At 51.7% G+C, this 24566-nt stretch overlaps 3 protein-coding genes across 7 annotated transcripts in view; all 3 read right to left on the bottom strand.

The window, feature by feature from the left end:
* The window catches only part of LOC125950282 (autophagy-related protein 16-1), a 633733-nt gene that overhangs the window by 258541 nt on the left and 350626 nt on the right, over positions 1-24566 (bottom strand). The window lies entirely within an intron of this gene.
* On the bottom strand, positions 10931-20390 carry LOC125950272 (maternal protein pumilio). 5 transcript variants are annotated; one of them, XM_049678112.1, is made up of 3 exons: positions 20214-20390; positions 18235-19314; positions 10931-14239 (listed from the first exon to the last, which is right to left on the bottom strand). In XM_049678112.1, the coding sequence occupies exons 2-3, from the start codon at positions 18971-18973 to the stop codon at positions 12750-12752; spliced, it is 2229 nt and encodes a 742-aa protein (XP_049534069.1). In that variant the 5' UTR covers positions 18974-19314; positions 20214-20390; the 3' UTR covers positions 10931-12749. The 5 variants fall into 5 exon arrangements, with proteins under 5 accessions (XP_049534069.1, XP_049534065.1, XP_049534068.1 ...); XM_049678108.1 differs by having other exon boundaries at positions 18235-19317; XM_049678111.1 differs by having other exon boundaries at positions 20115-20390.
* LOC125950276 (protein fem-1 homolog C) lies at positions 21271-24368 on the bottom strand. Its single transcript, XM_049678117.1, has 3 exons — positions 23804-24368; positions 22461-23737; positions 21271-22376 (listed from the first exon to the last, which is right to left on the bottom strand). Exons 1-3 carry the CDS (start codon positions 24285-24287, stop codon positions 22152-22154), a joined length of 1986 nt encoding a protein of 661 aa, XP_049534074.1. The 5' UTR covers positions 24288-24368; the 3' UTR covers positions 21271-22151.

Raw genomic sequence — 24566 nt, forward strand, 5'->3', positions numbered from 1 at the left:
GCTGCGGAAAAAAGATCCCTCGAGCTACATTCCCCGCGGTTTCTGATATAAGAAGCCCCAAGTTCAACACGACGCGCAGCGTGACTCTTCTCTAAATTCACATCAATTTCTGATCGGAACCTTGTGTTGGCCTTTCGCGATTCTAGAATCAAGACTGTCCATGAGACACAGTTTGACGTAGGCCACCTCCCCGAACCCCCTCCGAACGATCTCATTAGCGAGTTACTGCGAAATGACTCCATCGTCTCCATCATCAACGCAGCGCATACAGACCACATTCGGCAAGGGCGGCGTGCTGTTCGCGAATTCGCGCAACATGATGCAAAAAAAACCGAGAGGCAAACCGGTGCGCAGATGACATAATTCCTGGAGGCCAGCTAGCTGCAAATCCCCCCACAGCGGCAACGCACTATTGCTGCTGCTGCTGCGCCACTTTCCTAACTGTTTAAGGCCCATTTCCAGGCCCAACAGGTCAACCGAACAACGCCATGACAGTGTAAGGTTGGAGGCAAGGGTAGGTAGACGCTTGGCAAGTAGGAATGCCAGTCAGCAAGTGCCCGGCCGAGGCCAGAACATTCCTGTTTCTGCAGCCAACCTCGGCTAATTATACGTCCTCGGTCGGTTCCTCAACTACGGCGCAAAACTGGCTCCACCGTTGTGGCCCTCATCATGGCGCTTGGTCAACTCATCGTGTAAACTGGACCATCGTCGCCGTCCGGCGTCATCGTCTAGCCAATGGCTTCTTGGTTTATGATCGCGTACACATTGCATCACTCTGGGTTGTGTATTTTTCTTTCTTTCGATCTCCTAGTTTTTTTCTGCCAACTTTGATAACATTTTCCAATCAGCAATCGCGACTTCGACACGTTTCGATCAATGAAACTGGTAACCACTGCGTTGCGGTGGTTCTTAATTTACTTGGCTCCAACGCCATCAACAAGGGCACCCTCCTGGCCGATGTGGCAATCGCTTGAGCACCGCTCCGGTTCTTTGCTGCACAGCACAGCACATTGTTTAGTCGCCGCATTCAGTGTTCAGGTTGCCATTTGGTTTGCAGTACAGTGACAGGCGGTAGTGAGGAGATTCGCGCGATGAGGCGTGTGCCCTTCGGAGTGGCACAGGGGGCTGGTAAAGGTTGGCTAAGAATGGAATGTCGACTTCACGATCGATCGCACGCTCTCCCGCTTTGCGCGGTTCTCGCCGTAATGATTGAGCCAATCCCGAAAGATGAAAGGAATTATTCAACCTTTAGTAGTGCGGTTGGATCCGTGCAGGGAAGCACGGAATGCGCACTGGTGGCGGTGGTTGTGAAAGTGTCACAAAACGGTTTTCTAGCGACGCCACGGATTGGCTAGTTGGCCGGATAAATGTGGGCAACTAATTTGCAAAAGTAATTAGACGCACTTCAGGCACAGCGAGCAAGATCTTAAGGCTGAGGCCCTGGCGTATGATCTAATCGATAAACTATGCAGCCCCGTTCGATCATTCGGGTGCGTTCGCCTCGCGCTGTTTGCGCTCGCGATCACCACCAACAACACCCAGTGGTCCTCCTGCGGTTCTCTACCGGTTTTTTTCGGGTGGGGATCGAATCGAGCATCTCGATACTTTATGTCAACAGCAGCAACAGCAGCAGCGAACACGAACACAGTAAGATACTTGTTTGAAAAACTTGTTTTTCGAATCTTCCCGAATTCGTTGTTTGGGGCCCTGCTCCACCCATGATCACCATCACCATCATCATCAGCAGCAGCATCATCTTCGGTAATCATGATCATAGCAATAAAAATAGTTTCCCTTCTCTTGTTCAGTATCGCTCAAAGGCTCGTCTCTGCTGCTGTAGAGAGGGAGAACTCTCAAGGTAAAGAAGGCTCTCGCGGTTACCCTTAAGATTCTTGATGAAACGCGCTGCAACTGCTTCTTTCGGATGCATTTAGGAGACGCGACTGAAGATGCTGGCGTTAGAATGTCGGGTCCGGGTCTAGACCGGAGACCGGATACCGGTTCGCGTGAAATCCTGTTCCAGCATTTAGGTCAAATATTCAAATTAGCTCATCCAGCAGCAGCAGCAGCAGGACGCGGAGTCGTATTGACTTACCAGAGTTCTGTAACAGCAACCAGCGCAGCCAGCGAAGTTGGTCATCATGTTTCTAAAGCCTATTGCTAAAGTGTGCAATGCTTGCTTCAGTTCAGAATCCGTTAAGTGACTAACATGTCACTAGAATGAATTTTTTAATCGCTTTATTATGTTTTTAATCGCTTTATTATGTTTTGAATTAATGTGTTAATTTGGTTTCAGGTTTGAGATCGTGGCAAACGGCCAAATAGAACCCCTTAAACAAAACTTGTTTATCAAAACTCGTGCTAACGTACTGTACGAAGATATATGGAAAAAAGCATGGAAGATGGATGGAAAATAAAACATACCAAAAATGATGATTTTTATAGCAAATTCCCGATAACAAATTAGACATTGTCAACCGTAAAGAGAAAGATTTTTCCCTTTTTGGTTAACTATGACCATAAGTAAATGATTTCACAATGATTTGTAATTGTATGCATGATGTAATTGCCTTCAAACTTTCATAGGAAAAACTATCAATTTTAATTGGTATTACGTCCGAAATGTATTAGGCAATTATTAAAATGAAATAATCAAGAAATCAGCCAGAAATGTATAAAATCCAGGGCAAAATATAAAAGATGTTGAGCAAGAGGCAAATTTGCCGAACTTGCACTATTATACAGGAATTCATGCATCTAAATATTTCCGTAGAGGGGTTTCTTTATTGAAAAACCTTTAAAAATGTCATTCGTTGCTGAGGAAAGTATCATTGCCCAATGATTGCCGTGCAGCCAGATCCCTAACTGAAAAAAGCTTTATCCTCTCCTTATGCCCGAACCACACCAAAAGCTTGTCATCTCTCGAGCCGTTCCTTGCGATCGTATGACGTCAATAGAGGCCGCAGAGCACTTGAAGGGCAACGCACAGGGTATCTATACACACCGAAGAAACGATGGTACCATAAAATGGCACCAAACTGCCCGGTGCATTACCATGAAAGTGGCCATGATTAGTGGTGCCGCGATTGTAAAACAAACGAAAAAAAAAAAAGGACGGTTCGACCACCGGTGAGGTCAGGCCAGAAGATGGATGACGAAAACGGGAAGGGAAAGTACTAGGGTTTCCTCGAAAGAAAAAAAAAAGCCCAACGTTCTCGCCAAGAGACACGCGAATGGGAGTGCCCTGCCCACGCAGTCTTGCGTTCACTTCCCACGACCAAGACGCGAGACGCGAGACGCGAGACGCGAGACGACGACGATGGCGGCAGACACCTCAACCACACCCCGGAACATCGCCGTCGGATCGCCAACCCGGTTGACCGTCACCGTCGACGGTCAAGGTTCTTCCTTCTCTTCGGGCTTTTTATGGTTCAATTAACGTGAGTAGGAAAATCTGGCCACCACCACTACCACCACCCTGCACCTGCAGTAGTGGTGGTCTGTCTGCGTCCCTTTCTCGCCAGTATTGCGGAGCAATCACTAGCAGGGCCAGCAGGACAGGTGTGGAGGAAAAGGTAGTGTATCTTAATCGCCTCGTCGGTCTCTCGAATGTTAATTCCAGCCCGGTCAGTTCATGCCCGGCTTCCACGCCCGGCGCTAAGCCGGAAAAATCTCAGCACCAATCACTTGCGCACCGATCCGTTACGATCAGAGCACCGCGTGAGAAAGGCCCCCTCGCCCCGTGGCATGTGCGCCAGGGGTCACGACGACGCGCTTAGAATTGAATTGAACGGAATGGAGGAGGATTGGTGCTGGGTGCTTCCTCAACTCGTGCGTTGATAACTGGAGTTTGCACCACCACCACCACCACCACCCCCAACCCTCTAGAAGGTGAAGGATTGTTTTGTTGTTTATGAAGCTGAAGCTACTGGGAATGTGCGTGTGCAACCGGTGCCGGTGCCGTGCACTCAAAATGGCCGGGTTCGGAACTAACGAATTCATTCATTCTTCTTCGAAACTATCTAGAACTGCAGGAGATGTAACAGATCGTCATCGTCATCGGAATCCATTTTTCTCCCCTTAGAAGCAAATGCACTCGTTCTTTTCTAAAGGAGCATAGCAACGATAGCAATTTTCATTGTTGGGAAACTTTCAATTGGCAGACATTTGGCGAGTAACGATAATTTATTTTAAATCCACGGCAACGATAGCTACTTTATTTTGCGACTCTCGAAAACATAGCAACCCAGACAAGTGCTTCGTGCATTTTGACAATTCTGTTCAGTAAATTCCAAACGAACTGGATAAGGCAACTTGGATGTGAACAAAATCCTTCATCTTAACTCTGCTCGGCCATGATACCCATTTTATTTCAATCTCATTTTGATAGTTCTTAAAGTAAAGGTGCTATCGTGGCCATGCACCTCGACTGATGATCCATCTCGATGGCTTCTTTCTCCAGTTTTTTTTATTAAAATGTTTTTTTTGCAAAATTACCCTCCACCTGCAGCCAGATGCGTGTGAATCCAAACGAACCACCCTACCGGGAGGGTGGGCTTTTGATGATGCGAGTGATTACAATTACGAAACGCGGTACGGCGATGCTTAGCTGCTACCCTTCGTTTGCTTCCCCCTTTTTTTGCTGCTGCCGCACGTTCCGAGGGATCGACTGGCGCTGTGGTGCTGGCCCTGCATCCCTTCTCTCACCCCTTCCCTGCTCGCCAGCCTCTCATCCAACATCTAGCGGTGACTGATGACCAGTTTCAGCCGGTTCGGGGAGAGGGCGGGCTCCAATCATATTAGACGCACCAAGAGAAGGTAAACTGGACGTCTGCTGGACGTTGGTGGCGTTGCTGCTGTGCGTTAAGCGTAGCTCAGCCCTTGGTTTCTGCTGCTGCTCACAACACCACCCTGCACCTGATGATGATACACACACCGAGCCACACCACCCCACGGACTGACCATCGTCTTGGCCACAATTATGTATTCGATTATCGTACACGCTCGTCAATGAGCGATTGGAGCGCGACGTGCCCGTGCGTAAGGAGGGTAAATGGTGGCATGGTCCTGATAGACTCTGTACAAACACACACACACACACACAAAGCCGACCCACCCGGCCCGGTGCGTGCTGGCATGTCCGGCTGTCGAGATAATCCAGCAAGAGGAAATAAGGCAGGCCCTCGAGAGGGGAAAAACAACAACTGATTTGACGCTGTTATGCTCATGTTTCGCTCATAATCATGAATGTTGTTTTTCTCCCTTAACCAGTCCTTATCCACTCTCCAGGGGCAAGGAAGGAGAAGGAAGCGCATTCTTGCATTCTCGAATTAGCGATCGTGCGACGGTCGCGAAACGTGACGCGATGAGTTCAGGGTTTCCTCGGTTTTTTAGCTGCCCAAAACCATTGGCCCCAAAAACGGGTCTCCCAGGGAGGATGAAGCCCCCAAAAAGGGCAATAATCTGGCCCGGCCAGGCTAGCCAGCCAGCCAGCCAGCCCGCCAGCCAGCTGAAACTCGTACCTTCCCACCGGAAAACACAATGGAAATCGGGATATTAGTAAGCATTCTAACTGTTTTGGTCGTTGCGCCTCGTTTCGGGGCTTCGTCTTCCGTTTCCATTGCGTTTGCGAGCCACATCTCGTGGCACACTCGCGGTACCGGGAACCGGGCAGACATTTGATAAGATCTCGAGATAAATGAGCGAGAGAAAGAGAGAAAATTGGAGATTGTGTTGTATGGTTGTGCCAATTACAGATTAGCAAATTGATAAGTCTTTCGCGCAGCATCTGCTCTTCCACCCCTAAAAGACACCATCATCCCATTCCCATGGTTAAACACTATTCTACCTGGAGTGCTGGAGGGCTGGAGCTAGTTAAATCCCACGGCGCAAACATGGCGAGGGGTTGGTTTTTTTTTTCGTACAAAACCCAAACCGCAACTCGGAACCGTTAAGTGGTACGGTACGGTCCAGCCATTTTCGGGCCCTCAGATGCATTCAAACGCAACGCAACACAACATACTGGGAGGAAGCGAGAGAGAGAGAGAGCACAAAAGAGGGTTGGTGGGGCAGTAGAAAGTTGTGGCCGCGGCCACGGCCGCGGCTCGCGCGATTCCTAATTTTCGGACCATTAATTGGTTTTCGAATCGCTTCTCTGCGTTTCTGCGTTTCGACCGGAAGACGGAAACGCAGGAAGCCGCCAACGTGAACGTGTGTTGCCGCTACTACTACTACTACCAAGTAGTCCACGTGGCCATCCGTGGCATGCTGGTGTGGCCCTTTTTAATTAAAACCCCAACTTCAACACTCTCACTCCAACTCTGGGCGCACGTCGCTGAATGTCGATTAAACTGCGGTTCAGACCGGGGAAGGGGAGGACCGGGGACCGGGGAACTGAATGGACAATGTATGTTGGTGGCCACAGGAAGGAGCTCGTCCCCCCCTGCCCTTTTCCCTAAAAAGGTTGATCGTTGCAACGATCGTACGTCGGCAGATCATAAATGATTTACAAATTAACCTGGACTTTCTGATTCTGTTCCAATCCGAGTCTCGCGGGCCTGGACGCTCGAGCCGGAAGCATATTAACCTTCCGAAAGCGAAAGCTCACACACACACACACACACACAACCACGCACACATACGATGCAGCTTCCTGCGTCGCGGGTTGAAAGTAAAACCCTGCGCCAGCCGTTGGCCACGTTGTGTCCGTTCCAGCGCGAGAATGTTGATCAAGATTAAAAGCCTTTACAAAGTAACAAGCGATCACTTCTCCGCATCCGCCACTCAACCTCGGCTCGGGTGGACAAAATGCAACGAAATGCAACGGAATCCGTTTCCGCCAACTTTCCATCCCCAAAAGGCGCACTTTGCCACTTCATCTCGTATGGATATCTGCAAACGTCATGATGGCTGCTGGCAACAACTCAATAACGTCACGCCACACAAAGGCATCGGTCCCGAGATGCCCTTCTACGATGGCCATTTCCGAATGGCTGGCTGGCTGGAGAGTGGTTTGGCAAAAGTTGAACCTTCCCCGGTCGCCGCCGCCATTGCATGGCATGCTTGGTTGATGCCACGTTTCGGGTGTGCTTTCGTGGACAACAACGACTAAGTGTGTGTGATCGAAGCACGTCATGGCCATGTGTGTGATGGCAGTTTGCGAAAATCACGTTTCGCCATCATCATCATCATCATCCACAGCAACAACATGGCAGCAGCAGCAACAGCAACATGCATGCTGCTGAAGGAAGGCGAAGCAGGTCAGTCGTCGTTCTCTCAAAAGTAGAGCCAACTGGGAGGCTGTACCACCGGGTACCACCAGCAGAGGGACCGGGCTGGTGGTAGAGTCCGCTAAACCGGTATGTGCGCGCCACACACTCGCACACTACTACTACTACCAACAACAATCTTGACGAGCTCGCTCACTCGTTCGCTCGTTACTTTAGCCACCGCGAACCTGATTCTGGCCAAAGGAAAGCCAACATGCCAGCAGCCAGACTAGCGGCGCACACACTCATACAGAAGACGACGACGAGTCGCTCCTTCCCCCCGAAGGGTCGCTCGGGTCCTGTGGAATGTCGTTTGGTATGTTTCGTCGTCGATCGTCACACGCTGTTCTGTTTCTCTTTCTGCCTCTCGCACGTCGTCGTCTTCTTCTGAGCCACGCGCGTCTGCGCAAGCAAGCAAGTGCGTACCGGAGAGCCCCCTTTGGAGGGGATCTCGACACACTCCCAAGACACCCTCCACTTGTGTGTGAAGAAGCTTGTGTTGTTGCCATTGTAGCATCGATATTCGGCGAAATCATAAGTAGCAACGACGACTGAGAGTTTATCGCGATGGCAGATCGACTCCACACCACACCACGAGTCGCACCTTTTGCTCACGCAAACAAACAAACACATACACACACACACGGACATGCCATTTCTGCATTCCGGGCTGGGACGTTCTTCTTCGTTGTCGTCCCGTCAAATCCGATGGTCCAATGATGGCCCGGCCCCGTTGGCGGTGCAAACAGGTTTCAAACAGATCGGTAGACCAGACCACCAGCCACAATTCAAACGATAACAGGGGGGGATTGTGGGGATGCGGGTCCGGCGAGTTTTAGCAACAACAACATCGGGAACCAGCAGCAGAAGCATTAGCATCGTCAGAATGATCATTCGGTTTTATCGGTGCCACAGAGCGGTGCCACTAATTAGGTCACTCGCCATTCCCTCGCCCCCATCAAAAGCTACCGATGATGGTGATGTTGGTGACTGTTTGGTTACTGGCACGTGCCCACCGGTGGGGGGGAAAACAGGTGGCCACCGATAAGCCCCCAAAAGGGACTCGGGAAGCACGCATTGAAACCTCTCTTCGATTGCAGTACTCATTATCGAGCCACACGGTCGGCCATGGCTTGTTTGGATAAAATTGGTTGTTGTCGTGTTGCCGTGACAACAGCGCGTCATTCGTGCGTCTCAATGGAATAATGGTTAGAGAAAAGAAAATGTCTCGCAGGAATTTTTGAGGTGGCGGGTAGGGGTCTTTTCGGTGGCCCCGGGATGGGGGGAGGGGACACATAAAAAAGGGAAAAGAAAGCGAGTTTCCTCCGCGCCTCTCGCTTTCCGTTTCGAGCGACGCGACGCGACGCTTCGGCGATCGAACGTTCGATAAAGGTGCTGGCCACTATATAGGCACTAGGACACACCCGGGGGGAGGGGCAAAGGCATTCCAAAGTAGGAAAATCTGCGCTCTACGACGCAAACCTGGCACACACACACACGCACACACACGTACGGTATGTGTGCGAGTGACAAACACAAATAGTCGATGCTGCTGCTGCTGCTGCTGCTGTCCCATCGACCAAAGCCAAATGTGCGGAGAAACTTTCCAATTCTCATTCCACCGGTTGCCGGTCCTCCCCCCCTCCCTGGTCTCTAGCCTTCTGTCCCGCACCGCGTAGCCGCGATAGTGTCCAACCACGGGCAAATTCGGCATTCTTTGTTTCCGCGTCCCACTGTCCGGTCCCTAGCAGAGAGCGTGTAGGCCACCCTCCATATATCTAGACACAGACACACACCACGCACGCCCGGGCACCATCGATTGATTCGATCGATTCGATCGACTCGACGCGACGCGACGCACCTGTGTGTCCGGTTTGGTCTATGATCGGTCCCCGGAGCGGAGTTGACGATTTCTCCGCCACATTTGTCTCCGCCACCGAACGCGGTGCCGGTCGGTGGCGAGGACGAGGAAAATGCCAAGATGCTCCATTCGGAGTGCCGGTGATGCGTGCAGAGAAAGAGAGCGAGAGAGAGCGAGAGAGGTGGAAACGTTTACCTCGACAATTAATCACAGCATGAATTCCTCTCCGCGCTCCCGCGATCATCGACCACCACCACCATCATCATCATCCGGCATTTCATTCACAACTATCCGGCGGGGAGAGGGAGTGACAAGGCCCCCCCAACGGCTGCCTTCGGTGTCGTTCACCACCCCGGGTACCGGAACCGGAGACCACCACCGCCGTCGGTCGGTCGGTCGGTGGTGGGAAAGAAAGTATTTTTCATTTCGGTGAAAACGGTGTTAAGTGACAACGCCGTGGACCGGCCACGATGACCAATCACGGGGGAAATAAAGTGACGGGACCGGTGGTGGTGGTGGTGCGATATGCTTCGCTTGCTCTGTCCCCGGAGTGTGCCGTGATCGATGTCGGCGATGTTGTCCCCGGCAATTGCAAATGGGTAATTGAAACGTGTTGAATATCACTTAGCGGTCGCTGGAGTACCGGGAAGGGTAGGAATGGCCAGCGGCGGCGGTGTGTGTGTCTCTCTGATAATGGACAAGCATCAGCAGCAACACTTTCTCCCTTTGGCCCTTTGACGTGCTCCGGTACAAGTAGTTGACCAACCCGGCGACGACCACGACCGCGACGCTTGGGATAGCTAGACAACATACTTCCAACACGACGACAACAAACGGCTACTAGCAATGGAGTGGAACCATCGCCACAGCGTGGTTAACGGCTTTTTCCAACAACATTTGAAACAACAGCAACCGAACCACAACACGGTATGGAGATCGGTATCTGCTGCTCGATTGGCAGGAAGCGAATGGTACAACGGTGGTGCTGGTCACTTGAGCTCAAGGAAACTACTCATCGACCATCGACAGAGGCACGCGAGTCCGAGGCCGAGATCACTTACGGCAATAATTTGGCTGATAATCAGCTTCATGGACGGCATGGCGCTTGGCGCATAGATCTTCCATTCCTTTTGCTTTTATCGCGTGATATCGCGGAACAATTGAACGTTGGGTGGAGATTTTTATCAATACATCATCAACAGCAGCAGCATCAGGGAGCTGGAAAGTGAAATCAATACCAATATCGACTTCCCCCGCGATTTCGATTGTTTCGCAACGCAAAGGCGAATGCATCGGGCCACGATAGAAAAAAAGACTCCCAAATTGCACCCCGACTGATGCTGACCACGAAGAAGTCGCGTCTGATCATCGACACACCGGGAGATGGAGAAAGGCCAGCGCGCACGCGAATCTGTTCAACGAGGAAGCAGCAAACCAACGCGCATCATATTTCTGATGCACCGGATTGTGCCTTTTACCGGAAAAATGATAGGTTGCGCCACGCTGCGGCCATCATCATCATCATCACCATTATCAGCAAACGCTGCAATTGTCGTCATCGTTAATATGCTAATTTGCAACCGGAACTAAGTGCCTGAGAAGATGATGACGATGCGACGCTGCTGGCCGTGGAGGTGCTGGTGCAGGACAAATGCGCATCTGAAACGAAAAATCACTAACCATCTCGCGTGGGAACGAATCCGAGAGGTCAAGAGAGAGAGGACACAAAGCATGAAACGAGGAGTTTGAGTTATAGAATTAATAAATTCTTGTTGAACGAAGAACACAGTAGGCATTATTTTCCATATTCGAGTATTTTGTATTTTGCGTTTTGCGTAGGGATTAAAATAAACAGACACATAAAACAATCTAGTACGCACTTTTTTTCCGTCGCCGTTTTTTTTCCCCGTGGCCACGGCTGCTGGCCGGAATTGGATTAGTCAATAAAAAAAAAACAGACGGAAACGGAAGAACAAAAAAAAATGGAACGGATAAAGAGGTGGTGGCGAGATGGCCATCGCCATCGATCGCTGCCTGATGACCGGCGGTTTTGTTCCGGATTGATCGCAATAGTTAATGGTACATATTCTCTTAACGGCTATACATCGGATCGGATCGGATCCATCCGTACCTATCCATGCTACTTGCTACTTATTGTTGCCCTGTTGCGACTAAATGTTTGTTAAAAAAAGAACTTATACCTTTCAATGAACCTCCTGGACGAGATACCTCGAGGCCAATTCTTTTCGTTTCCTAAGATTTCCTAAAGGCCCACGCCCCCGGTGTGAAGACGCTTTCCATTTCTGCTTGGCCCCCACCGGGGCCACTACCACCACCACCACCACCAGTGTGTCTCTTTGCCATTAATCTGCGGACGGTTCTGTTTTATCAGCACGATCAGGATTATGCTACACTTGTCGTTTTTTAATTTAACACGGCTAGACCATACGAAGCGATATATGCAGCAAGTCCCCGAGGAGATTGTTCCACGGTTTCCACGAAAGCGGTTCGCCGGAGAGAGATCATTTTTCTTTCTCGATCACTCTCACCTTCCACCGAACTCCTGGCCTCGTGGCTTTACGCAACGTACAAAACGCACGTACAGTACGCAGTACGTGTGCCAGCACCGAGGCCCCGGGGGCATTTTCGATTTCCCGCGATGGCAATTTCGGGAGAGAGAGAGAGAAAGAAAGCGACAGAGAGAGCCTCTCATGTCGATCCGATTTTCACCTGGCAGCAATAATTGCCCCCCGCCAGGCCAGGTTGCGTAAATCAGATTCACTTCACTTTACAATTTCACCCCCTCCCAAAAAGCACACCCCAAAGATAACATCCCCCTGAAAGGGGTTGGTTTAAAAATAAAACAAAAAAACGGTCTTTTCTCTCCCCGAGCCTTTTGTCTGCTGCTGCTGATGTACGAGATGAGGCGACGACTGATGATGGTGATGGGGTTGCAGCAACGGGGGTAGTACAAACGATCTTCAATTGCTCAAAACCTCTTTCTCTACATTTTCACTTTCTTGGCGGCGGCTTTTGTTTAAGATTAAATTAGTTAATTACCTAATAAGGCACATTTCGTTGCTCTGCGCTGCTCTGCTCGACGTCGCTATATGACGCACCAGGGGGAGGGTGTGCGTGTGTGTGTGTCCCCGTGATGCCCTGTCACCGAACATTTAAAACCGATCGCCAATCGTAGCGCTCGGGAGGGAGTATTAAAAGTGCAAAGCGTCGCGTCCCTAACTGCGAACTCTCCATCTTTTCTGCCAGTGTTTTTGGGGGGTTTGGAAATCGGATTCTGCTGTGCTGCTACTATCTCTTTCTCTTTCTGTGTGTGTAAGGATGTGTGTTGTGTTGTATTGTGGACGCATTTTAACCCTTATAGCACATTTGGAACACCCGCTACGCCTTAACAGCTAAATGTTCTTCTAATGCCGATTGTGATGCTGCGATGCTGACACGATTCCAGCATTCCTACTTCTTCTACTTCTTCTCTTACTCTGCTATCGTACATATTGCCTGCATGCGTGCTTACGTCACACAGTGCCACCATTTTGGAAGAATGATCGTGAAAGGTGAAGGGGGAATAAAAAGCATGGAAAAGGAAAAAGGATAAGGAGGTTTTATCGTCGCGGTTTCCCGAACGTCCCGGACGAACCGGCCATCTCGGAGCGACGGCGAGTCATCGTCGAGTCATCGTCGCCGACGCCGACGCCGACGCCGCCAGCGCCTCCACCGGAGGTCAGCTCGAGCCCGGCCACCATCTGGGCGATTTCGCGCTCCTTCTTGAGGTCGGGCGGATTGAACTGAAGGCTCGCGAGCGATCCGTGGCTACGGCTGCGGTGCTCCTGGCGTATCGAGTAGCTAAAGGCGCGCTCATTCAGATGGCCCTTGCGCCGATAGATCCCGGTACCACCGGGAGACTCCGCACCGGATGTACCGCCACCGCCACCGCCCCCGTTAGACACATCATCCAGACCGGCGGCGGCCGATTGGGCCAGCTTCCGGTTGCTCATCGAGAGTGGCCGGCTGCTCGGATCGACGAGAACGCCACCGTTGACCATGGCCTGCGGTGGATAGGCGAACATGGGCGGTACGATCGGGACACCGATCGGGATCGGACCACCGTTACTACCACCGTTGAGCCCGTGGCCCCCGTTCATGGCCAGCAGCCCTGGCCCTTTGCCGTGTTTGTCCTTGTTCTTCTTGCCTTTGCTCGTGCGCGGATGCTGAAGGGTGGCGTACTGGGGGGCCATCGCCATCATCGCCGGTAGATGCCCGAGGTGCGCCGGATGGGAGGGGTGGTGTAGCAGGTGGGTAGGTGGTGGTGGTGGGAGATGGGAAGGTGAAGGATGGTGACCGGCGGCATGAGCGGCGGCGGCCATCATCGCCATCGCACTACCGTTCATGCTCCGGTGACCGATCGTGTGGAATTGGCGGCCGGGCACCGGTGGCGGTGGCATACCACCACCGCCCCCGCCACCCCCGGCCCCAATCCCGCCCGGATGGTACATCATCATGCCGTGATGTGCGGCGGCTGCGGCGGCCGCCATCGCTGCGGCAGAGCTGGCTGACTGGTGGTGGTGGGGGTGGTGGTGGTGGTTGCCTGGTCCACCAGCCGGCCGACCTAGTGGATTCATGTGCATTGGACGTGGTCTTATAAGCGTACCGGATAGACTTTGACTTCCTCCTACCTGCTGCTGCTGGTACTGTTGCTGCTGCTGTTGTTGTAGCTGGTGCTGGTGTTGGAGTTGTTGCTGGAGATGCAGCTGTTGCTGCTGCTGACTAGCAGCCGCCTTGCTCGCCAGCTTCTTGTCCTTTTTGGACTTTTTCGGTTCCTCCTTCGGTGGCGGCGGCACCGGGACCGGTGCGCTGATCTGGCGTATGCGTGCCGGGCGGCCAAGCGTCGATCCGCCACCGCCGCCGCCACCGCCACCAACACCACCAGCGGTGCTGCCTGGACCGGAGTAGATATCGTAGTGACCATCGTTACCAAAGCCGATGCCATCGATCTGATCGGTCGAACCGTTCCACACCTTATGGTTCTCGTCGCCATTGTAGAGCGAGCTTTCGCCGTCGTCCACCACCTCCAGGTCGGCGCTGCTCGCATAAACTGGAAGGAAGAGGAAAACAAAAGGGGCCGGGGAGAAACAACAGGATAGGGGAGAGCAAAAAGAAAACAAAAAAGCGGGAATTAGTAACGAAGGGGCTATTGTGACGGGCGTAACGTAACAAGGATACCAATCCCCCCCCCCCCCCCCCCCGAACAGGAGGGATGAAAAAATAAACTCCAACCCCAAAAAAAAGGGAAGCAAAAAAACGCTTCAAAAGGAAAGAAACCGCACGGCATCAAAGGCCGCCAACCATTTTGTATCTCTATCTCTCTCTTTCTCTCTCTCCCTTTTGCTCTTTGCATTTCTCCGGAAACAATCCGCAACACAAATCAAAGCAGCCTCTGCCATCGCCGTCGCGGCCACCGCCGCCGCCATCTCAAAAGCTCAATTTCACCGACGATGAATTGGGGGGTCTTCTGAATTGCAGCTTCTTTTATGAACCTTTTTCTTCTTCTTCTTTTTCTTCTTCTTCTTCTTCTTCTTCTGCTTCTTCTTCTTCTGCCATTACCGACAGCCGCGGTGTCGGAAATGCCGCAAACGCCGAAATGCCGAAAGCTAGAGAAAGCTTTGGCGCAGAGAAATTGGCGCGGTGAGACGGTGTGTTGGCGGCAGAGAAACGGTTTTGCAAACCTCCTCCCTCCCCCCCCGGGGGCCTCTTTCTCTGCCGGGGAGGACGGACACCCGCAGGTGGCGATCAAAACAGGTTTCCCGGAGGTTTGACAAACAACAAACACAGAGACGCGTTGATGTCACCAGCGGTGCAGTCGCGGACAGTTGACAGATCACATCTTGCTGAAGAAGAAGAAAAAGAAGAAGAAGAAGGGGAAATGCTGTGGAATGCAGTGGCTGCCAAGCCGCGCGATCAACAACCTGATTCCCAGCAGCAAACCCAGAAGCACCATCCCGAATCGATAACCAGCCCGAACGTTCGATCGATCGATCGATTGAACGTCCCACGGAACCAGCGACGCGACTCCATTCAGATGAGCTCCCATTCCCGCGCCCCCGTGATGTCAGATTGTGAGCCATTGTGTTGCTGCGGCCACTACCAACAATCGCATTCCCGGTTCCCGGTCCCGGGACCCCGCTGCCGGATCGCTAACCATTGTCGTCACATTCCAACAGCCAGCTCGCAGCTTCGCAGCGTTTGCGAAATGGTAAGAAAATGGTGGCAATGGTAGAAAGCAACAAACACACACACACACACACACTGACTCCGACACACACACACGGGGGGGGCGGCCAACTGGGGATCTGGATCACGAAACTCAAAACTCATCATTCCAGCCCAGCGCTCCGCGATCTCCGGTCTCTTGCAAGGCTTGAATGTAGCGTGACCTGTAGCACAGGGTGAGAAGGAGGAGAAGGAGGAGGAGGAGGAGAAGGCGTCTCACCAGCAACAAGGTCAGCCCTGGTTCCCAGCCTTCGTTCGGTGTCGCTCGCTAGCTCGGTCCATTGGATGAAATGATATCGTTGGGATCGTTGGTTCGTGGCGTCGTACTACTTCCGCCAGCGGCGCGACGACAAAATGGAGCGTTGTGGATGTGGAGGTTTCCCTGCGCCTGGTGACGGTGACACGCTGGCTGGCTGGCTAGCATTCCAGGGCACAGGGATTGTGTTGATGAACGGAAATGATTATCTTAATCATCGTTCGGCCCCCCCTCGAGGCATTATTTGTGATTTGGCAGCATGATTTTGGACATGATCCCCCTTTTCTGTTACGTGGCAACTGCACGTGCGCGTGTATGCGTGTGTTCGTGAGTCGATCTCCCTCCCAAAAACTCCACTGCAAATGATAGCAACTGGAGTCCAGCTTTAGATTGGATTGGATTGCCGATGCCGATGCCAATGTTGTGGCCATGTTATTGCATAAGGCTTGTTGGCTAATGGACAAATTGTCGGAATACAAATGAGAGCGAACCCCACAGAGAGAGAGAGAAAGAGAAAGAAGGATATATGGTGCAGGCGCTGGCGTGCGTTTCATGGCCACCACCAACATGCATGGCGTGTAGTCAACGAATTGCTCAACACACAAACGACAACGACGATGGCGACCACGTAGCGTAAGGCCCTCAATTACGATCCACTTCCACTTTGAAAGTCGAATCGAGCCGCGCCCCGGAATAGATCGCCTGCTTCGATCGTTCGCTTTTGCGCAGAGTGAGTGCTTTTGCGATTTCCTTATTGTAGAGCGCAATGCAATGGCGAATGCATCCTTGATTGCTCCCCAAAAAAGCACCTCGCGTAATGTGCCAGCGATCGGAGGAGTTTTGAAGATAAGAAGTGATTTTGATATCGAGTTGCGCGATCGAGTCCCTAAACCCTGGCGTACCTTTTTTTTTTGGGGGGGGTTACCGGAGGACATGCCCTCTCCCTGGCGGACCCAGGGCCCCAACCCTTTTTATCGTCTAGCCGCACGGCTGTGCGGTCAGCTGGAAAACCTCCATTCGACTCGAACTGTGTGTGTGGTGTAGTTGTCTGTTTTGTTTTATGATGTTCCGTTCCACGATTCCGTGACCAAGGTGCCTGGTGCCGGGTGCCTGGTGCCGGTTTTAACAGCAAACATGCAGCAAACGAATGTTTTACTGTTTAAACCGTCAGCAACCATGGGCGGGTGAAGGACCTTGGCGCTGGTCTGCCTTCGTCTGCTGCTGCTCATTGCCGCGCCGATGCCCGGGAAGTTATGAAATTTGGCAAAACTCCACACCACGCCACGCGGACTCGACTCGACTTGCCGCGTATTTCACGGTCACCGGTGTTATGGCCACAAAATGCTATAAGGGGTTCACCCGATTTATGTCCGATTGATGTTCATTGTGATGCGGTGTGCCCTGCGATTGGCAAACATTTACCAGCAACAATCACACAACGTGGGGCGACTGAATGCACAATGCAAAGGGTACAACGTCTTCTTCTTCTTCTTCGCTCTATCACGTCATCTGGCCAATAGGTCAAGGGTGTAAAAGGGTGTTTGCTCACCGACGACGGCTACTGCGATCGGATTGCAAAAGATGGCATCACATAGGCATCGCGGAGCATCATCGAAGCAGCCACGGAAAGTTCACAGACTCCACGAAATCGCTTCGATGACAGGCAAACGACGTTTGTTGAGTGATTGTAAGCTTCAAACTCGGAGCGTTCGATGGAGGACATCGCGCCGAGATGGCGAGATCGATCGGAAGATGGCATCTCTGGCCAATACTAATCTATACTAATCGCGGACGACAAATGTGCACACCGGACGGATTGTAGCTTGCTTGGCCCTGTTTCGCGTCAATTAGAAGCCGAACAATAGGGACGGTAATTAGAGGGTCACGACTTTACACCTTACTGCAAATGGATTCCCACGTCATCTTCATCTTCACCGGGTCCAAAAAAACCGGCGACGCAACGCACCAGTGTGTGTGCGTGTACGCCCGTTGGAGAGTCCATCATCCGACGATGATAGTCCGTGTCTCATTCCATGCTCGCGGTCGCAGTTCAAAGTCGAAGAGAGGACAGAGGAAAACCGGTTCCCGGATGGATCGACGTCGCTCCCGGAACAGGTTGAATGTAGCCACGACGATATGATCGTACTCAATCGGTTTTCGTGGTTCGTTTTTTAAGAGATTGAACGTTCGGCTCGTCGACGCTTTTCAGTGACAAACCAAAAGGGGACAAACAAGGGGAACATTCCAGTTGTGGGATGCGGCAGGCATTGTCTTGACACACACACACACACATACACACACGGCACAGCGGAAGTGAGCATTAGGCCGGAACGTGCCGGAATGCTCGATTGGCTCGGATCGGTGACTGGCAACCCCACGCCCCGCTTTCATACTTAGCCTAATTTCAAGCTCGATCGTTCCACCGCCCTCTCCATATGCAAAACGCTTACTGCTGGACTGCTGTCAGCGGCTTCATCGCCTACGACACTTTCGGTCGGACCCACCTCCCCAAAGTCGCCACTCCAGGCGCCCCCTTAAACACCCCACGCAAGCCGGATACTTACGATTCTTGACCGTGTACGCATCGGTGACGCCGTTAATTGCCTGCCGGCTCATACCGACACTGTTGAGCGTCGTCGTGCTACCGGCACGTGATCGCCAACCGCCCGCGCCTTCACCTGGGCCGCCGCCACCACCATTCGATTTGCCACCGATCGTACCGTAGACGCTGTTGGAACCGCTGCCACCGCCACCGCCACCACTGCCGGAACCCTCGAGCTGCCGGGCGTACGAGTTGTCGGCGTACGCGTGGAAGCAACAGCGGACGAGCGCGTTGGCGGCCGCCTCCCGTTTGCAGATGAACGTGTGACACTCGAGCACCTTGATGCCGGTGGTGCGCCGCAGGATGGCCGCAAAGATCGGTGGATGTTGGGCGCGCGGTGTCCTCGCGAACGGTGAATCGAGCGGTAGGAACTTCGGTTCCGGGTTGCTATTGCCCCGCTCCGGGATCAGTACCTGCCGGACGGCGGCACAGTAGTGCAGCGAGTCGATCGGAAAGAAGCGCGTCACCTGCTTCCGGTTTTCGTCGACATTCTCCAGCAGTATACCGTTCGACCAGACGCTCAGCCACGAATCGATACCCTTGGCACCGATCGCACCCTCGGAGGGGTAGAGGCTACGCAGCGGTTCCTGGATACCCTGCAGCCCGTCCTTGCTTTGGCGCGGCACCGCACTGCCCAGGTACAGTACCCGGCAACGGCAGATCGGTGTCGACTCTCCCATCGCTGCGGCCCTATCCTTCATAGAGTCTCGCGAGTCAACGGCACCAACGTCGTGTCGCTGCTTCTCGTAGGCCCTCTCCCGGGGGGGGAGTCACCAGACAATTCTGTCTTCTGTCACTGATCCTTGTTCTTTGTTGATCCGCGAAGACGGGGCTTTTTTCTTTCTTTCACTTTTCTTCCACCTTTACTGCTGCTGCTGCTGCTTTCCCTTCACTTTACGTTCTACACACAGACAAAGACACGATCGGAAACCAACACTAACTGGCATCACTTTTATCGATCACAAGACGGCATCAACAACATACTGGTTGCTGGTTCTTTGCCTGGTTTGCCAGAGGACACTGCTGCTGGAACAATGATCGTCTGCTAGGGAAAGTAAGGGGGAAAAGGGGAACATTAAAATCACGGAACGGACATTAAACGGTGGGGAGGTTGATCGGGAAGAGACTTCAACCTTTCCCTTTGAAGAAATGCCTCGAGAACCGAAATCCTGGCTCAAACAAACACAGACAAAACACGGCGGCCGATCGTAGAACGTACCCCCTTCATCATGGCCTTCTTCTTATGCTACAACACACATCAACACTCTTCAGACCCGGCCAGCCACACACACACACACGCACTCGCACTGTATGTGTGCAAAGTATGATCACAGATTCCTTTCCGGAGACAGCGTCAAGACCTGTTTGTCCCATTTTTTTTTTCTTTCAATAAATCTCCTCGTTATTGCTGCAAGTTCCGAAATTCCTTCGTTCCGATTTGGTGAAATGTTTAATTGAAATCAGAACGCAATCGCAGAAATTGAAACGCTCAAAACTTGCTGCTGCTCCTTTGACCACATCACATGACCCACAGGTTCGTCGCCTGGCGGTTGAAATCTTTTGTGTCACGAGAAGAACAACGGCTCCGGTCTCTGCTGCGGTTCCACATACATACGGATCAGTTCAGTTTTCAGGCCGACCGTAGGTAGAGCCGAATTGGAACCACGTCACCACCACGCGGACACACGACCAAGTACCAAGAGCGAGATCAAGGTGACATTTACAGCCACCTTTCGCTCGATCTCCTCGGTCGGTGCTTCTGGTAGCGTAGTAGCAGGGCCTGGAATCCTCCACTTGGCACTCACTCTAGGCCTTGGACACTCTAGTGAAATCGATACACACTCTGGACGACGGCCGGTTGACTTTCGGCTTCTCCCGTTCACGGTTCGTTACACACGCGGTGACACTGGACACAGGATAAGGGTTTTGATAAAAGCACACCTTCTTGGATGCCACCGTTGCCACCGCGCTTTGGCCAGTGCAGCGGGGAAGAAGGGTGCCGAGTGAAACGGGCTCTGGACGGGGAGGATCACACACGACCGCCACGGCGTCTTGCCACGGCAAACGTTCATTCAGATCTGAAAAATGCGGCTGTCGACGTGTATTTTTTCTCCCCGATATGCGAACGGCGGTGCTGGGCTCATAACTCGGGGCACCGCAATAACACCACTACAGGCAACGATCCGATCCGAGCCAGCATAAGACGATCGCGAGTTTTCTTACCTTGCTCTACCGTGTGGTCGTGCACCCCCATTCACCGCAGTGCACATCGAACGCACACCAGCGATCTGTAGGTTTGAGAATTCGAAAAGAAACCTGACAATCAATGTGTTAACACACGCTGCTACTTACTTACCGAGGGGTGTTAAATAGTCTAACAAATGCTATCCCTTTTTTGATAAGGAGACGAAGGACGTTCGAATCCACCTGTGGACTTGCACCAGAACCAGACTGGATGCGTAATTAGTTGTACGGCTTAGTATAAAACGAACAGTTTGTTTTCAAACTATCAGACAAGAGCGGAAGCCGATATATGGTTCAGAGTTTATCAAATCTCCATTAGGATACATAGAATAGTAGAAATATTCAAAGGAACGGACCACGAAGGGAATCTTTTAAATCGTTACCAACTCGAACAGGTTGAAACCGCCACGGTTTTGCTCGAAAAGTCACGTATTCGTGTTCCTACGGCTATAAGCACCGACCAGTCTGTTTTATCCTGATTGCAAACGATCTTAGAGATGATTATGGGTCATAATAAATAGAGATAATTAATTTACAACATTTTTTTTACATTGAAAACATTCAGTGAGTTACAAAACGCGAGAAAATGGCTTTGAAAATCATCGAAATTTTGAAAAGAAATTGCGGTGCTTCTCTTCTGTCGTTGGGTGTAGTGAACACCCTAATGGGGGAAATGAACACTTTTCCCACTTCTATGCGCGGTTTATTTATTGGTTATATTTTTTGTAAAGTTCAATAAACAAAAAATTGCAGCAATAGATAGCGTATATAACTCACATCAATCGGGCACAAACCCCGTTATACTTTATTGTTTCATTGTTGCTGAATGTCTTTTGCTACGGCATACGTGGGTACGGTTTGGTTATCGGTTGTATATCGGCCAAACGCGTTGCCTTTAATGCTTTAACTCGTTCTACTGCTCGCCCATTGCTATATCGTGGTTAATTGTGCTGTTGGTGGGGGCCGCGCCACCTAAATAGTAATGCTGAGTTTCTTTGCTTTATTACCAAACACGTGTCAGGGTAGCCTCTGTGTTGCCTTCTAATACCACTGGGTTGCATTATAACATTGACTATCGCTATCGTAGTGAGCATCGGATACAGACAATTCCGGTTGGATTACGTGGGATCCCGTTAAGCGTTCTGCTTCATCAGTAGCTTCGGTGCTATCGGTGATCTTGGCCTGTCTAGCAGGAGATCGTTCGCTAGATACCTACTAGGGTCGTGCTAGATTCACTTTTCCTTACAGAGGACTTCTGTCACACTATCGCTAATTCGTAATCATTCGTACGCCAATTATAGAGAGCCATTACGATCATAGGCCACTGGGAAAGGAGCTAAGATTAAAGGGGATTTAAGATTACTCACTTGGTGATGCCACACAGATACGCACTATTACACACAAAAGCATCGCGTCGCATCAATTGACAGGTGGATTCTTGAATTTGGTTACTACTTCTTATCCCTAACCGTCGCGGCCTGAGTGTCCTCCAGGGAACTTTCATCACTCCAGGGCACACACACACACACACACGGATGGAGAATGCATTGCTGTCGGCAACGAAAAGATCACAAGTTTGTTAAAATAATTGAAGAAATTTACCATTCCATCCACATTCCACAGGTCCCCTGCCATTTACGCCTCATGTCGCTTGACAAACTCTTCCAGAGTACGAGGAATTTGGTTGCGATACGGTATGCCGAAGCGCGCGATAATCGTCGAGCAGAGACACTTGAGCGACATGTATTTCATTAGCGGTATGTCGTTGATCGGATTAAGCGCGATGTGGATTAGCGGCCTATCGTCATTGCTGTTCGGTTCGTCCAGATCCGCACCGGCCTCTAGCAGCATATAGACAACCTGCGGGTGGGTAAAAACAGAGCAACAACAGCGCATTAACAATCTATCTCCTCATTCCATTCTTCAGCACATCATTCTGCTTACGTCACGCTCGTAGTTGTAAGGAAGCGCAGCGATAATAAGTGGCGTGGATTTGGATTCGTTTTTGGCTCCCACATCGGCCCCACAATCGAGCAATAGCCGTACCACGCCCAAACTAGGAAACGTGGGCCGACTGGAATGAGTATCGTCGCTGAAGTATCCACTTTTGATCACGTTCAGGCGCGACAGCGACAGATGCAGCAAGGTGTCGCTAGTGATCGCACTGCGGATTTTGCTCGCTACAATCTCACGAACGGACCGATAAATTGCGGCATGATCTTCCGGTGTTTTGGCCGTCGCCAGCATCAGATGCATCAGATGGGTGAGGCATTTTAGTATGCGATCAAAGTTTTCCTGCTGCTTCCGGTGTACCGGCCGGATGCTGATGAGTCTCAGCGCTTCCTTGATGTTGGCCGTGAGAATGGTAAACACGGCGTACACATCCTCAAAGCGTGGCCGCAAATCCACAAACTCGTTTCCTTGTGCTTCATTGTACTTTTCTAGCAGATCCAGCATCAACCGTACGATCGCCTGTGCCGTTAGGCAGGTGTCGGAGTAGAGAATAGAATACTTCTGGACGCGCACCTGCAATGCCAACAGCCACAGGTCGATACAACGCTGAAAACGATGGGCATCCGCATACGAAGCCCCGCGGTACATCAAGCGGAAAAGCGTATCCTTATGCTCGATGCCAAGAATGCGTTCATAGATGAGTAGGCTTTGGACGCGCATCGCATCAACGTCCGCCGCGATGTTGTCCAGCTCGGCAATGGTCGTAAACTCGACCGCATGACCATAGGCTGCCCGCGTTTGCACTGCTGGCCGCTTGGGAATGTACTCCTCACGGTGGCGAATATGATGGGCCATGCGCCAGTGGAGCATCGCCACGCGCGTCTCGTTCAGATCGTCGATGAACGTCGACCCTATCAACTCGTGTGCATCGGCAAGCTGCTCGTACGAGTACCGGACGTAAATCTTGAGATAGTCAAAGATGAGGTGCGCTCCCTTCAGGCACGCCGTCTGCAATGCATCATCGCCGTAGCGTGACTTGGCAAAGGGATCCGCTCCATGTTCCAGCAGGAGCTGTGTCGTCTCGAGACGATGCTCTTGAATCGCGTAGTGCAGTGCCGTCTTATCCTGTATATCGCGCGCATTCACATCAGCGCCCTTGCCGATAAGATAGGTGCACAGGCTCACGGATTGGACCGAATTGATCAAACAGGTACCACCGTTGTAGTTCGGCTTCCGGATGTCTGCTCCATTCTCGACCAGAAATTGGACTGCAATTATCGAATTAGAAGATCGTGTAAGAGAAGGGGATTTCCCACTGGCCAGATAGCACATACCGATATCGATGTGGGTCATAAAGCAGGCGCTTCTGAGCGGTGTAGATCCGGTATCGGACAGTGCGTTAATGTTGGAACCGAGCCTTACGAGACACTTGACGACGGGCAGTTTCCCGGACACACAGGCGCACCAGAGCGGGGTAACGCAGTGCACCGAGCGGTCCTCGGGCACCTCGTACATCCCTTTCTGCTCGCTGTTGGCAGCGCAGACGGTGATGAGATACTCGGTGATCTCAACGTTGCCACGGCGGCAGGCGATGAAGAGCGGGGAACATCCTTCGCTGGTGCGTTTCACCACCTCCTTCCGCATTTTGCGCGGCAATCGTTCCAATCGTTCCCGCAAGTTCCTCGAAAGGCGATTCACGTCGATGCATTTTTTGCATTCCTGCAGCAGATCGATTCCGAGCTGTTCCAACTCTCGGTGCTGGTTGCTTTGCTTCGACGACGACGTCGAAGAACCCGCGTGCGTTGAATATTTACCCATCGGTTCTAGCTGTGAGGCGTGCCGATAGATTTCCCGTATTTCGTCCGCAAACGCATCGAACTTTTATTTTACCTCGCGAGTTTTTCTTTCTTTTTGCTTCGCCAAGATGGTGTCTTGAATATACCAGGTTTTGCTTTTGACAACCGAGGGGATGTTTGCGCAACGGGTCGAATAATAGTCGGGTTATGGTTGAGTAACCGGCGTGTGGCAAAATTTAAATTCACGGTTTGGAAGTAGCATGTTTTGTCGGCGCAGGACGTACTTTTACGTGTTCAATTT

Source organism: Anopheles darlingi, chromosome 2, assembly GCF_943734745.1.
Source record: "Anopheles darlingi chromosome 2, idAnoDarlMG_H_01, whole genome shotgun sequence".
NCBI classification, from domain to species: Eukaryota; Metazoa; Arthropoda; class Insecta; order Diptera; family Culicidae; genus Anopheles; species Anopheles darlingi.

Bases quoted from the DNA above. Each gene is read 5' to 3' on its own strand.
- LOC125950272 (XM_049678112.1), bottom strand. From the start codon at position 18,973: ATGAAGGATAGGGCCGCAGCGATGGGAGAGTCGACACCGATCTGCCGT. The intron at 14,240-18,234 runs GTAAGTATCCGG...TCTTCCTTCCAG, and splicing joins TGCGTACACGGTCAAGAATC to TTTATGCGAGCAGCGCCGAC.
- LOC125950276 (XM_049678117.1), bottom strand. From the start codon at position 24,287: ATGGGTAAATATTCAACGCACGCGGGTTCTTCGACGTCGTCGTCGAAG. The intron at 23,738-23,803 runs GTATGTGCTATC...CGATAATTGCAG, and splicing joins TATGACCCACATCGATATCG to TCCAATTTCTGGTCGAGAAT. The intron at 22,377-22,460 runs GTAAGCAGAATG...ACCCACCCGCAG, and splicing joins CTTACAACTACGAGCGTGAC to GTTGTCTATATGCTGCTAGA.